The 14,729-nt window shown below is 43.5% G+C and overlaps 1 protein-coding gene across 1 annotated transcript in view; it reads left to right on the forward strand.

Annotated features, from left to right (window-relative positions):
- Nucleotides 1–14,729, forward strand: part of OTOA (otoancorin) — a 59,947-nt gene that overhangs the window by 39,278 nt on the left and 5,940 nt on the right. Inside the window, 7 exon segments of the mRNA XM_021686843.2 lie at nt 1,899–1,955; nt 1,957–2,029; nt 4,691–4,878; nt 6,873–7,028; nt 13,176–13,318; nt 13,541–13,677; nt 14,232–14,329. Of these exon segments, the coding sequence (XP_021542518.2) occupies nt 1,899–1,955; nt 1,957–2,029; nt 4,691–4,878; nt 6,873–7,028; nt 13,176–13,318; nt 13,541–13,677; nt 14,232–14,329 (852 nt within the window).

The raw sequence follows: 14,729 nt of genomic DNA on the forward strand, positions 1-14,729 counted from the left end.
ATTAATTTTAAGCACATGCAAAAACAGTTCTAGATGTAAGTCAAGTTTAGAAGTGCATGAGAATGGTTAATGCCAAATTCAGGGTGCAGGTTACTTCTGGGGAAGGAAGGACACCAAAGACGGAGGGAAGGACCAATCAACTATATTTGTGATCTTTTATTTCTTAAGTTAGGTGTGGGTACATGGCTGTTGTGTTGTATTATTCTACTTTTTTTAATGACTGAAATATTTAATAAGACAAGTAATATATGCTCCTGGTTAAGACATTTCAACTATACCAAAAGCTACAGGATGACAGCAAGTTTCTCCTCCACCGCCACTTCTAGGTCCCCAGCCTGTCTCCCCAGAGGTGATCACTCCTCCCAGATTCTTCTGCATCCTTTCAGGAAAATCCTCCTCCTACTTATATATGTTCTTCCCTTTAAAAATACAGAATGGCGGGGCGCCTGGGTGGCTCAGCCGTTAAGCGTCTGCCTTCGGCTCAGGTCATGATCTCAGGGTCCTGGATCGAGCCCCACATCGGGCTCCCTGCTCGGTGGGAAGCCTGCTTCTCCCTCTCCCACTCCCCCTGCTTGTGTTCCCTCTCTCGCTGTGTCTCTCTCTGTCAAATAAATAAATAAAATCTTAAAAAAAAAAAATTAAAAAAATAAAAAATAAATAAAATAAAAATACAGAATGGAAAATACCATTCACTCTGCTGTGCATTTTGCTTTTTAAAAGTTAACTATGTCTCTTGTGAGTTGCTTGTGACCATAGCTGCACATGACAATCACTGGAGAGATTCTAAAAGGACACCTACATGGCCCCCACCCCAGGCCAATGGTCTTAGAATCTTTGGGGTGGGGCCTGGTGTCCGGAGGTTTCCCAGGTGATTGTCACCTACAGCCAGGATGGGGAACAACTGGTTTAGAGTGGGACACTAATTCTGAAGGTTAGAATTGAAAGAGGAGCTATTATAACCTGAGGGGCTTTCTCTTTGGACAGAGTGGGACCCAGTGATGCATAGCTGTGTGAGAAAGTGTGATAAATGCTCTGGACTCATTGTCGGGCCTACCAATAATATCCTGGGTCTTGACAAATCACACTGGTTCTAGATGAGAAATGGCACCTTCTCCAGGGCAACTGGAAGCTCCCTCGTTGCTAGTCTCCACTCAGAATTAGAGACCATCCTCTCTTTCTACTTAAAAAAAAAAAAAAAAGATTTATTTAATTATTTGAGAGAGAGAGAGAGAGAAAAAGAGCATGAGGAAGGAGGGTAGGGGCAGAGGGAGAGGGAGAGAGAGAGAAAATCTCAAGCAGACTCCCCGCTGAGCACGGAGCCCAGTCCCACAACCACGAGATCATAGCCTGAGCCAAAATCAAGAGTCGGACGCTCAACCCACCGAGCCACCCAGGCGCCCCCTCTCTTTCTCCTTTTTATGATGAATGTAAAGTTTAATAAAAATTTAAAAACAATACCAGACCAAAACGGGGTAGGATCCCCTACATTTTTTATAGACCTTATCAGGTTGCTCCGGTAATTCTGTACCGTTTAACAGTCCCATAGAAGAATTAGTGTGCATATTTACTGCATTTTGCTCAACATTAAGTGTTATCACTTCATCTTATTTTTAGGTATTCTCACTTTCTTTTATTTTTGGTAATCAGATGGGTGAAAAACAATATATACTTGTGGTATTGAACATTTAGTGGATTGCTAATGGGGTTAAGTATTATTTTGTATGATTCTTTGTAGAGACCAAGTTAGTTGAGCTAGGGGATGCAATTGTGTAAGAAGCTGCTATAGAAAAAACACAACCCCCGAGGGAGGGAGTAAGTGGTATCATAGTGTAAATCTGTGTTTAATGTGCTTTAATTATTATTTGTTTCTCCTCCTTCCTCTTCTTTCCTGCACACAGTTTCCAGATATCCTTCAGCAGACAGCTTCCGAGATAGCTGGGACCTTGCCCCCCCGAAGAATTCCTCTGGGCTGTCTTTGACTCTGTCCGGAACAGCAGTGAGAAGAGCCCCAGCTCTGCCCCCAGCCCCGGTGAGTGTTTCCGGGGTGTCCCAGCTGGAGCTGAGTAGCAGGTGTTTGGCCTCAGTCCCTGGCATCCAGAGGCCTCCTTTGTCCAGGGGATTGGATGCAATGCTGGCAAAGCATCATGGCAAAAAGCCACAGGCCAAAGAATGACCCCTGTAGTAAAGTGATTTGGAATCACGTCTTATGCTCCTTACCCAGGCCAGTCAGTTAAATGGTGATCACGTGGCAACAAACATTTCAAAAGAATTGACTTAAAGGGTGTAAATGGCTGAGTGACGGTGTATTGCAGTGCTGGGGCCAGGCTGTGAACCCTGGGTCTGTTGCTTACTGGCTGTGAGACTTTGGGTAAGCCCTTTTACCTCTCTGTGCCTCTGTGTTCATCCTCTGTAAGATGGGGAGAATGAAAGTCCCGATCTCCTTAGGTTGTTATGAGGGTTAGTGGATTGAAACCTGTAAAGGTGTTCACAACAGTGCCGGGCAATGTAGGAAATGTTCCATAGGTGTTAGCTCTTTTTATGATTTTTGTGCACCCACTGAGCACAGACTTGTACCAAGCAGGAGGGGACAAGGTTAATCAGACCCAATCATAATTGTAATAAGAATAGCTGGCAGTCAGTGCTTGCTTGCTTTCTTGCAAAAAATAATTATTGAGCACCGACTGTGTGGACAAAACAGACAAAAATCCCTGTCCTCAGAGGACTTACTTTCAAGGGGCTGGGCCATGGGGGTGGGTGCCCGACAATGAATCACACACACAGTAAGTAAAAGACAGTATTTTGGGGTATGGTAAGTGCCAAGAAGGAAAATAAAGCAAGGCAAGGAAGGGGTCAGGGAGTGGGGGGTGGGAGGTTATAATTTGCAAAGAGAACCATGGAGGTAGGTTTCACTGAGAAGGGGACATTTTGGGAAAGCCCTGGGGATCGTGAGCGTGGGCTGCTTGGACATGTGGTGTTGCAGTCTTCCAGGCAAATGGAAGTGTAACAGGAACAGAAAGGAATGGGACATGAGAGGCCAGTGTGACTGGAGTGCACGAGAGACAAGGCCACATAGGGCCTTATAAAGGAAGCCCTAAGGACTTTGTCTTTGTCTTTGGGTTGGGGTCTCATGGAGGCACCAAGCAAAGAAGTGTCATGATCTGATTTATGTTTATCTCGGGTGGTCCTCTCTCCGTGCACCCCTGTCCTGTGATGTGGGTGCTGTGCTTGCTTCCCTTTTCTTGACACGGGAAACTGAGCTTTAGAGAGAGATTAAGAGACTTGGCCAAAGTCAAGGAGTGAGCAATGGCAGCTCTTGGATCTGTGCCCAGAGCTGGTGGCGATCGCCATTAGCTCCTCCTGCTCTCACAGCCCAGCAGTCACTTGTCACATGGCAAGTGCGTGCGGGCGCGCGAAAGTAAGACTCGCCACACTCTGGGGAGGACCCTCTGTTAGGACTGCATTGTCGGAGTTTTCTTCCGTGGTTCTGGATATTCATTATTGCTGTGCTTATAGTAATTAATGGCATAGCAGAATTACTAGTTGGTTTCATTTTAGTTAATTTGTGTGTTGATTCATTCAACCAATATTTGCTAAACACCTACTGTGTGCCAGGCAGGGACCACAGTAGGATAAGACCAAGTCCCCGCCACATGGTATAACCATTTTGTTCCTCTCTAATTCTGTACTATCACTGGATCCTGTTGTCATTGGAAAGTGGGGGTGGAGTGGGGGAGTCTAGGAAGGATGTGTCTTTTGTGGTAAAGATGCTTGAGGACCACACGTGGCAACCTCAGTCTGGTCCACTTTCACCTCTTGACTGGAGTCCAGTGAGTTGCCATTGAGAGGCAGTGAGAACGGAGTGGCCACAGGGCTTGGGAATGTTCTGGCTCAGGTGGTGCTGGTGAGTCTGTGAGCCTCAGAGGTGGACGGCTGCTAAGACAGGAAAGCCAGGATTGTTCTTCAGACAAGGAGCTTTGGGGGAGCACCTGGGTGGCTCAGTTGGTTTAGCGTCTGCCTTTGGCTTAGGTCATGATCCCAGGACCCTGAGATCATGACGTGAGCCGAAGGCAGACGCTTAACCCACTGAGCCACCCAGGCATCCCACCCTTAACCACACTTAAATAGGACTGTTTCTTCCTCGTAATTCTGGAAGCCTTAACTCTGGGTTGCAAACAAATGCGAGGTGGCAGATGCTGGTAATAGAACTAGTAAAAATAGCTTACAAGTACTGAGTGCTTACTGTATACCTAGCATCGTTCTAAGTGCTTCATTTATAATAATACATTTAATCCTTCCAAAAATCTGATGAGATCATTTTATCCTCATTTTACTGATGAGGGAACTGAGGCAGAGAGGGGTTAAATAGTTTTGGATTTGAATCTGAAGTCAGAACTGTTCACCACCAGCTCCCACTGTCCTCCAGGCAATTTGGAGCCCCACTGTAATGTCACAGAGCTCCTACTGTGTGCAGTTGGCTGTGCAAAAAGTTGGCATTTCCGTGATTTTGTTACCAGATAATTAGCAAGAAGTGGCCGAAGTGGGATTCAAGCTGCTCCCCGCGTCCCTGCTCTCAGTGTCTATGCTACGCTGCCTCTCGTGAATAAATCCACCCGGACAAGGAGATTACTCATTTCAATAAAGACTAACGTTCCCTGAAGCTCTCTTTCCTCTGTTCCTCCCCGTTCTTGAGGTTGCCATGGAGTCATGGCTCCTTCTTCTGGTGACATCTTCAAGTTGGCGGAAGCCAATGCCTGCTGGGCCCCCCAGGACCTGCTCTGCATGGAGGAACACACGTTCATCAGGAACGTGGAGCTTCTGGGGGCCGTCAGGGGTTTCAGCCCCCCTCAGCTGATGACCCTAAAGGAGAAGGCAGTGCAGGTAAAGCCCACCTCAGGGAGGGAGTTTGCAAGAGAGGGAAACCCCAGCATAACGGCCCCAGCACTTCTGTGTGTAGAACCCACCCCAGGGAGTTTTCACGTGCGTTGTGCCATTGTAATTTCTCTGTGTCAGCTCGGTGCCATAGGTGTGCACTCCACATCCGAGAAATTTCTAGTTCCTCCCTCTCAGGGCTGTAGCACAGAACAGAGATGTGTCTTGGCATCTCATAGACACTCAGTAAAAAGTTCTGTGGGTGTTCTGGTGCTTCTGAGACGGTTTCCAGGAATGGTGCCTTTTCTTTCTCCACTTGGAGAACCTCAGTTGCTGCTTACAGCAGATTTTCTCAGAATCCATTGCAAATTTGTCTGAAAACATACCAGGAAGGAGTAAAACGGAGACTACAAGTCTTTTTCCATCTTTATAAAGTTCCCTTTGAGTGGCTTGTTTCAGCCATTTGGATAGTTGTAGAATATCTGGTTATCCTTGTGGGGTTGACATTAAGTTCCTTAAAATTATATTTATAACTCTTTTTTATATAAATGACCCAAGTTTATTGTAGAAAAGTTGGACAAGTAATAAAAAAAGAAAATCCGTCATAATCTTATACCCAGAGATAAGCACTGTTAACTGTTTTGGTATAGTCACCTGAAGCTCCCCAGACTTCTGTGTATGTGTATAAAATGTATTTATATATTTCATGTATACTCACACATATATGTTAGAAAAAAATAATATCATGCTCACCCACTATTCAATAACTTGCTGTCAACACCCAACAGTATAAATGCACATTTTCCATATCAGAAATATAAATTTATATCAGCATTTTAAATAGTTATATAATATTTCATATTATGGTTGGTCCTTTTTTTTCTGGTCCTTATTTATTTAGCAAATTGGTAGACTTTTAGGTTGCTTATATTTTTTTAATGCCTCAAGGTACATATTTTGTACATATTTTGGGGGACATTTGTCTCTCATTATTTACTTAGGCTAAATTCCCAGAGGTGGAAATTTGGGATCAAAGTGTATAAATATTTTATTTTATTTTTTTAATGTTTTATTTATTTATTCATGAGAGTCAGAGAGAGAGAGAGAGGCAGAGGCAGAGGGAGAAGCAGGCTCCCCACCTAGCAGGGAGCCCGATGCGGGACTCGATCCAGGACCCTGGGATTATGACCTGAGCCGAAGGCACACGCTTAACCATCTGAGCCACCCAGGCGCCCCAAAGTGTATAAATATTTTAAAAGCTATTGATATGCATAACCAAATTCCCTTCCAAAAATTACGTACTGATTTATATTCTCAATATCAATAAATGAGAGTATCCTTTACCACATATTTTTTCAACACCATAAATGATCATTCTTTTTATTCTTTATCGATATGATCAGCTAACATGGTATTCTTGATTGTCGTTAATGTAGAACTTAAAAAATTATGACCAAGATTGAACTTTTTTCCATGTCTGTTTCTTCTTTTGTGAATTTCTTGTTCATATCTTTTTTTTTTTTCAAAAATCAGTAAAACTTTATTTGCTTCTATTCTTTCACCATTAGCAGAAAACTGGAGAAAGCAAAAATGTTTTGTGCTTACAAAGATAAATGGCCTCTTTAGCCAGTAAAGATCAAAACCTCAAACTACAATAAGGAAGATAAAATCACTCTCCCCCACAATCCCTGAGTTGTCCTTGTCATCTTAGACAAAACCTTAGTCCACTGGCCAGGGACCCTGTGTGTGGCCAAGTCAAGATGAGGGCCAAGAAATCAGACCAATAAATTCCGGTGATAAATAAATAAATAAATAAATAAATAAATAAATACACATATATATATATATATACACATATATATACACACATATATATATACAGTTGTAGTCCTTTCCTTATTGATTTATAAGAGAACTTCATATATTAAAGAGATTTACCCTATGTCTGTTTAAAATACTGTTAGTAGTGGTCAGTCTAATCTGGATTTTTTTTTCACTTGAAGGTTTGGGACATGCCTTCTTACTGGAAAGAATACCATATCACCTCCCTGGGGCGCATTGCTCTGGCTCTTAATGAGAGTGAGCTGCAGCAGCTGGATCTCAGCTCCATTGATACCGTGGCTTCCCTAAGCCGGCAGACCGAATGGACCCCAGGACAGGTAGGTAGATGTTGCTTGATCTTTTAAATATTCCATTTCTATCTTAATTTTGTGTATATTTTCCTTTATGTCCTTGAACATACAGTATTTGTAATAGCTGCTTTAAAATCTTTGCTGCTAATTCCGTCATCAGTTATTTCTGAGTCTGTTTCTATAGACTAATTTTTCTCTTAGTTTTGGGTTATGTATTTTTATTTTATATGCAAGGCTGGTAATTTTGACTGGCTGGCTAATGGGCATTGTGAATTTTATATTTTTTGAGTGCTTGATTTAGTTGTACTCCTTCGAAGGGTATTGGGCTTTGTTCCAGCATATATTCATTCATTCATTCATTCATTTATATTTTTTAAACATTTAAAAATTTATTTTATTTATTTTGTTATTAAAGATTTTATTTATTTATTTGACAGAGAGAGAGATAGAGAGAGTGGGAACATAAGCAGGGGGAGTGGGAGAGGGAGAAGCAGGCTTCCCGCCGAGCAGGGAGCCTGATGTGGGGCTTAATCCCAGGATACTGGGATCATGACCTGAGCCGAAGGCAGACGCTTAACGACTGAGCCACCCAGGTGCCCCTAAACGTTTTTTAAATTTAAATTCAATTAATTAGGGATGCCTGGGTGGCTCAGACGGTTAAGCATCTGCCTTCGGCTCAGGTCATGATCCCGGGGTCCTGGGATCGAGCCCCACATTGGGCTCCCTGCTTGCGGGGAGCCTGCTTCTCCCTCTGCCTGTCTCTCCCTCTGCTTGTGCACACGCTCTCTCTCTGACAAATAAAGAAAATCTTTAAAAATAAATAAATAAGTAAATAAATTCAATTAATTAACATAATGTATTATTGGTTTCAGAGGTAGAGGTCAGTGACTCATTAGTCTTGTATAATAACCAGTGCTCATTACATCATCACATGCCCTCCTTAATGTCCATCACCCAGTACCCCATCCCTCCAGTCCCCTCCCCTCCAGCAACCCTCAGTTTGTTTCCTATGACTAAGAGTCTCTTATGGTTTGTCTCCCTCTCTGGTTTCATCTTGTTTTATTTTTTCCTCTCTTCCCCTATGATTCTCTGTTTTGTTTCCTAGATTCCATGTATCAGTGAGATCATATGATAATTGTCTTTCTCTAATTGACTTATTTCGCTTAGCATAATACTCTCCAGTTCCATCCATGTCATTGCAAATGGCAAGATTTCAATTTTTGATGGCTGAGTAATGTTCCATTGTATATATATATACACCACATCTTCTTTTTCCATTCATCTGTTGGTGGACACCTGGGCTCTTTCCATAGTTTGCCTATTGTGGACATTGCTGCTATGAACATTGGGGTGGATGTGCCCCTTAGGATTACTACTGGCATACATTTAAATTACTTTCAAATCAGTCTGATCCTTTTGAGGCTTCCTTTTTTTAAAATTAATTAATTAATTAAAATTTTAAAAAAGATTTTATTTATTTATTTGAGAGAGAGCAGAGCGAGAGAGAGAGAGAGCGATTGAGAGAGAGAGCACCAGTGGGGGTGGAAGGGCAGAGGGAGGAGAAGCAGACTCCCCGCCGAGCAGGGAGCCCGACGTGGGTCTGGATCCCAGGACCCTGGGATCATGACCTGAGCCGAAGGCAGGGCTTCACCGACTGAGCCACCCAGGTGCCCCAAGTCTTCCTTTTGAGGATTATTAGGGTAAATCCAGAGTGACCTTTATTCTGTAGTTAACTTATCTCCATTATTCAGACTGATTCTACTGGAGACTCTGCCTAATGCGCTGTGTATTTCCAGACCCCTCTGTTCTGGCTGGTGGGAATGTGATCTCTTTCCAACTCCATATGAGCTCTGAGAATTGTTCAGCCTATCACTTTCTGATGCGTCTTCCTGATACTTATGTAGATTTCACTCCTGGTCTGTGTGGAGAGGTCAGTACTCAGCCAGATGGGGGAAGACCTCTCTCTCTTCTGCCAAGTTTCTCTTCTGGTGTTCTCTCTCTCTGAAGTTTTCTACTCTCCAGTACTTTCCCCCACAGATTACAGGTGCCCTGGCTTCTCTCACCTTGGATCTCTATGTTCTCAGCTCATCTGGACCACTGGGTTTGTTTAGGTTCCCTTTCCTGCTCCCTGGCCTAGAAAGTGCTTCTTGGCAGTAAGCAAGGGCAGTTTTCAGGCTCTCCTTATTTATGTTCCCTCTTTCGGGATCATAGTCCTGTATTCTCCATTGTCCAGTGTCTGAATATAGTTGTTTCATAGATTTTGTTCAGTGTTCTCATTGCTTAGGAAGTTGGTTTCCGTGTCAGTTAATCCTTCATGTGTTAAAGAAGAAATTCTCTCCAGAATTTAATTGTTTCAACTGGGAGGGATGTTAACCCACTGTATTGCTAGAAAGGGGAGTCTTAGATGCTCTGTGGTATCTTCATGCTCAGGCAGCCCTCCCTCAGTGGTCAAATTCAACATCGGCTTTACATATTATCTAATTAGCATCCCCATAAAGAAAGAGCCCCTCTTGCATGAATTTTTGAAAAAGTCCCAGCATTGACTCCAATTGTGCAGTTGCCCACCCCAAGCAGTCACTGTGATCAGGAGTAGAATATGTTGGTTGGCCCGGCATGCATCAGGGAGTGGGGTCCTTCTCAACATGACCCTATGAACTGACAGGGGGAACGGAGGGTGGGAGGCTCCATAAGGCCCCCAAAGACATCTATGCCCCAATCCCTGCGAGCTTTGAAGATGTTCCCTTATGTGGCAAAAGGGATTTTACAGATCTGATTAATTTAAGGGTCTTAAGATGGGAGGATTCTCTTGATGAGCCCAATGTAATCACAAGGGTCCTTAGGAGAAGGAGACGGGAGGCCACAGATCCAGGAGGCCGTGTGACTAGGGAAGCAGAAGGACACAGAGAGAGATTTGAAGGCATTATGCTGCTGATTCTGAAGATGGATGATGTGGCTACGGGCAGCCGCTGGAAGCTAGAAAAGGCAAGGAAATAAATTCTCTCTAGAACCTCCAGAAGCAACAACCGCCAGAGGAAACAAATACAGGGTAGTTCACCCAAGGAAAAGCATAGTGTTCTCAAACAAAGGGAGGATGGGTGCTGGGCAGGCAAAACCAATGGATGTCCCCCAGTCTCATGAGCTTTTTGGAGTCAGTATTGCCATGTCCCATAACTCTGACTGGCCCCATTCAAACACAACACATTGTGAATTGTACCCCGCCCCTCCACCCCCAGCCCCGGAGCTGGGCAGCATGGAGACCCTGGCCATGAGGATTATGTGAGTCAAAACATGTGAAACATTCCGAACAACGCCTGGCACATAGAATTCAGTAAAAATTAATTGTTTTCATTGTTGTGGCCTCTGATGCCATCGTCATCACCACCACCACACTTGCTCCCTTTGGCGTCTCACCTCATTTGCAAGACGGTCTAAACCCAGCAATCTGAGGTTCCTTCCATCCCGACATTCTATAATGACCGATTTTGCCTGTTTGAGAAGTGCCTCATCACCCTTCGGATATTAAAATCCTTCTATTTACAATCTGGGAGAAAACAGAAAAATATATCCAACTTAGAAACTGGAGAATCTCTTTCCCTTTGTACCGATTTTAGTTCCCACAGATGCCAGTGAGATTTATCAATATGTTTGAAGAGGATATGAAAACCTAATATTTGCATATATCATTTGCAGTCAGTTCCTCAACTTTTGCTCCCCATCAAACCCTTAAATGCATGTTTCTAGATTAATAGTCAGACCTGGTGGAACTACATTAACAGAGTTCAGTTTAAAAACCAATTTAAGGGGAGAAAAAACTATTAGAGAAGCCAGAGGGATGAACGGAGAGATTGAAATCTTACAGCTATTCATTTTCCAGAGGGTTAATATTGCCTAAAAATGTTAGTATTAATTGTCTTGGAATCATTGCAGATACACTAGTCCAGTCATTCAAGTAAATATATTTTGGCTCATCACCTTGCAGGCTGAGCTTGCATTTTCCAGGTTCCAGTGGCAAGGACAATTTAATACCGCATCTTCAAAGTAATTTTATTTGAATCATATTTTCGCACTTTCATTTTAAAACAGGGCACGCCTGGGGGCGCCTGGGTGGCTCAGTTGGTTAAGCAACTGCCTTCGGCTCAGGTCATGATCCTGGAGTCCCAGGATCGAGTCCCGCATCGGGCTCCCTGCTCGGCAGGGAGTCTGCTTCTCCCTCTCCCGCTCCCCCCTCTTTGCTCTCTTTCTCTCAAACAAATAAATAAAATCTTTAAAAAAACAAAACAAAACAGGGCACGCCTGATAGTTGGGGAGCACAGATTGTTATGAGTCAACTAGTGAAACCTGATTGTGAAGCCTTAATAGGAAAAGTTCAAAAGCGACCTCAAATCTCTCTCTTCTCTTCATACCCAAACATCTTCACTGTCTAAGAGTACAAGCTCTGGAGTCGGAATGCCTGGGTTTTAATCTTAGTTATTTGCCGGTTGTGTAGCCAATGGGGCTTAGTTACTTTACCTCTCTGGGCCTCAGCTTCCTCATCTGTGAGAATGAGAATAATATTAATATTTCACAGGGTTGGGGCGCCTGGGTGGCTCTTTGCCTTGTGAGCTCTTGTTCTCTTGTCATCTTTTGCACCTGCCCCTATGAGCACTGAGGGATCCAGAATTTATTATACAGCTCATCTCCAAAGGATTGACTTGAATCCTTCCTCGGGTCCAACATAGATCGTTTAAATGAATCAGGGTTCATTTCGTTACAGCTGGCAGAAAAAAACAACTCAAAGTGGCTTGACCAGGCAAGGAAATTTATTGGCTCCCCTAACTGAAAAGTTCAAGTGTAGAGTTCAGGTGTGGCTGGATCCAGAGTCTTCAACACTATGGTCAGACATCTATCTCTCACCATTTTGACCCTGCTTTCCTTTGTGTTGGCTTCAGTCAGAGGCAGGCTCTTTGCAGGTGGTGAATTCTAGCAGATCCAGGTGTTTATCATTCCAAGGTCCAGTCCAGAGTAAAGAATGTTCTCCTTCCAGATAAAGAAGGCTGTCTTATTTCCCTATTTCAATTAGGACATCCCTAATTATTCCAGCCAAAGTCCTGGCTGGTTTTGACTGGATCACAGGCCCATCTAGAACACATCATGGCAGCCAGGCTAAGAGATGACTTGACTAGTCAGGACTGGGCCATAACATCACCCCTGGAACTCAGAAGGCAGTTAGCTCCACCTGAACCACATGAAGTAAGAGTGGGAGGGGTAGCTCTCCAGGGAAAGTCATGAACAATGAACGGCTACTGTGCAAGAATTTCAGGGACCCTACACAGCAACCCCCTTAAAGCTCACTGAAGAGATCCCTCTGTGGTTTTCAATACCAAAACATTTGTTATACTATTGTCTGGAATTGAAGAGAGAGGGATAAACCTATTAAAGTAGGACTTTAGAGAAAGAAAAATTAACTGTGGCTGAGATCATGAGGGAAGACTTCATAAAGAAAGTGACATTTGACTTGAACCCCCCAAATAAAAAGATGGTTGGATTTTATTTTATTTTTTTTTAAGATTTTATTTATTTATTTGACACAGAGACACAGGGGGAGTGGGAGAGGGAGAGGGAGAAGCAGGCTTCCTGCGGAGCTGGGAGCCCGATGGAGGGCTCCATCCCAGGGCCCTGGGATCAAGTCCCGCATCAGGCTTCCTACTCAGCGGGAGCCTGCTTCTCGTGCTCCCTCTGCTGCCCCCCCCCCCCGCTTGTGCTCTCTGGCTCTCTCTCTGTGTCAGATAAATAAATAAAATCTTAAAAAAAGGAAGTTCTGGAAACATGCTGAAGAAGTTTGGATCCTGATGCAGGAGAACTCAAGTGAGCAAACTATCTGAAGGTCATGAATGACTGCAGAAAATAAGCTCGCAGCACACACGGGATACAGTTCCTTTAGTGCTGGTGAAGGATACAAGAGTTTCACTGCCAAAACACACCTCTGTGGATGAGGGGACATATTCACTAGAAGCAGCACCTTAGGAACATGAACCTGGAGGCAGTGGCTAGGATGGTTCGGAATGGGGGGTGCGTCCAGAGGAGTAAATGGGGGATTTGTTGGTAGGCTACTGCTATAGCTAAGTTATCCCCTCAGGCCTTGGGGTTTTCATCATCCCTGGATAGTTCCTCTTTTATCCTTCCTTATTTTTCTAGGCTAAATCTATTCTGCAAGGGTTCCTGGAGGATTCAGGCTACAGTATCCAGGATCTGAAGAGCTTCCACTTAGTAGGACTTGGTACAACCCTGTGTACTATGAACGTCACCGAAATCTCACTCATAAAGATCTCAGAATTCAGGTATCCAAACCAGTAGTGTTCAAAATGGCAAATGATTGATTGGCCAGTTCATTCATTCAGCAAGATGTCTTTTGCTTCCTGATGCCTTGCCCCCTTTCTGGGTTAAAATAAGGAGTGGAATCAGCTGGATCCTTTCTGGATGCTGAGCCTACCTACCTTCTGCACACCTGTCGTGTCTGGAGAGTCTCCCAGGCTCACACTATATCCTTCCCTCTTAACCAGGGTGGTGGTGGCCAGAATCGGGACCCTGCTCTGTAGCATCCATGTCTTGGCCGAGTTTAAGAGGAAGGCAGAAGTTGTGTTTGGGGATCCCACCCAATGGTCCAGCTCTGTCCTGCAGGAGCTCGGGACTATTGCAGGTACGGCACCTTGAGCAGGCCTCCTGTCCCTGCCCAACCTGAAATCTGGAGACAAAAGCAAAAAAATAAAATAAAATAAAATAATAATAATAATAATAACAATAAAAGAATCCTTGGCTGTACGTAGTGAACATCTGTAAAGTTACAGTAGAACCCAGATTCATGACTTGAGGTTGCAGAGGGGGGTCTACAAATCTGCTCTTTAAACAAGCTCTCTTGGTGGTTCTTGTGCACACTGAAGTGGTTTAGGATGTGATTTAATTGACTTCTAAATAGTTTTATACACAATCTGAAATTGCATAAAGTGAAGCTCCTTCTGGGCCTACTTTTTGTTGTAGGAGACCAATCAGGGCTAATGTGACCCACTTTTTCTTTTTTTTTTTTAATCAGAGTTGATTAAGGAACTTGATTCTCCAGTGTGATTTTCAAGGCTTTTTGTAAGAAATGACGCTTGCCTAGAACACACAGATCTGTACATTATGCAGCACCATTAATAAAACAAGTGGAGTTGCGATGGCTTGAACTAAACCCTCGTGATGCCTTTTTCTCCCCAGCTGGATTAACGAAGGAAGAACTCCAAATGCTGGACAAGGATTTGATGCCGTATTTCCAGCCATCAGCAATCAAATGCCTTCCTGATGAGATATTCAAAGTAGGTACTCAGTTCTTCAAGGAGAATAGGAGCTTGACCCCATTTCAAATCAGAGACAGATGGCAGGCCTTGGATTCTAGGGGCTTGCAACCAGATTTCTGCTGATAGGGCCAGAGGAGAGGTGTATGCCAACACTGAATGGGTCACAAGATAATTTTAGGTTTAAACACATTTTTTTCCTTAAAATTTTATGTTTTAATTTGTATTTATTTTTATGGTTGGCCTCTCTTCATAGCAAGGTATTGATTTTCTATTTATGATGGTATGACAGAGTCATATTTCTTTGTCTAGAACCCTTGGGGACAGATACATTTCAGAATTCAGAATTTTCCAGATTTTAAAAAGATAACTCTGTGAATCTCCACTATGTAATTTAATACCCCCAGCAGTGTCTGGGGAA

Source organism: Neomonachus schauinslandi, chromosome 5 (genome assembly GCF_002201575.2).
Source record: "Neomonachus schauinslandi chromosome 5, ASM220157v2, whole genome shotgun sequence".
Taxonomy (NCBI): domain Eukaryota; kingdom Metazoa; phylum Chordata; class Mammalia; order Carnivora; family Phocidae; genus Neomonachus; species Neomonachus schauinslandi.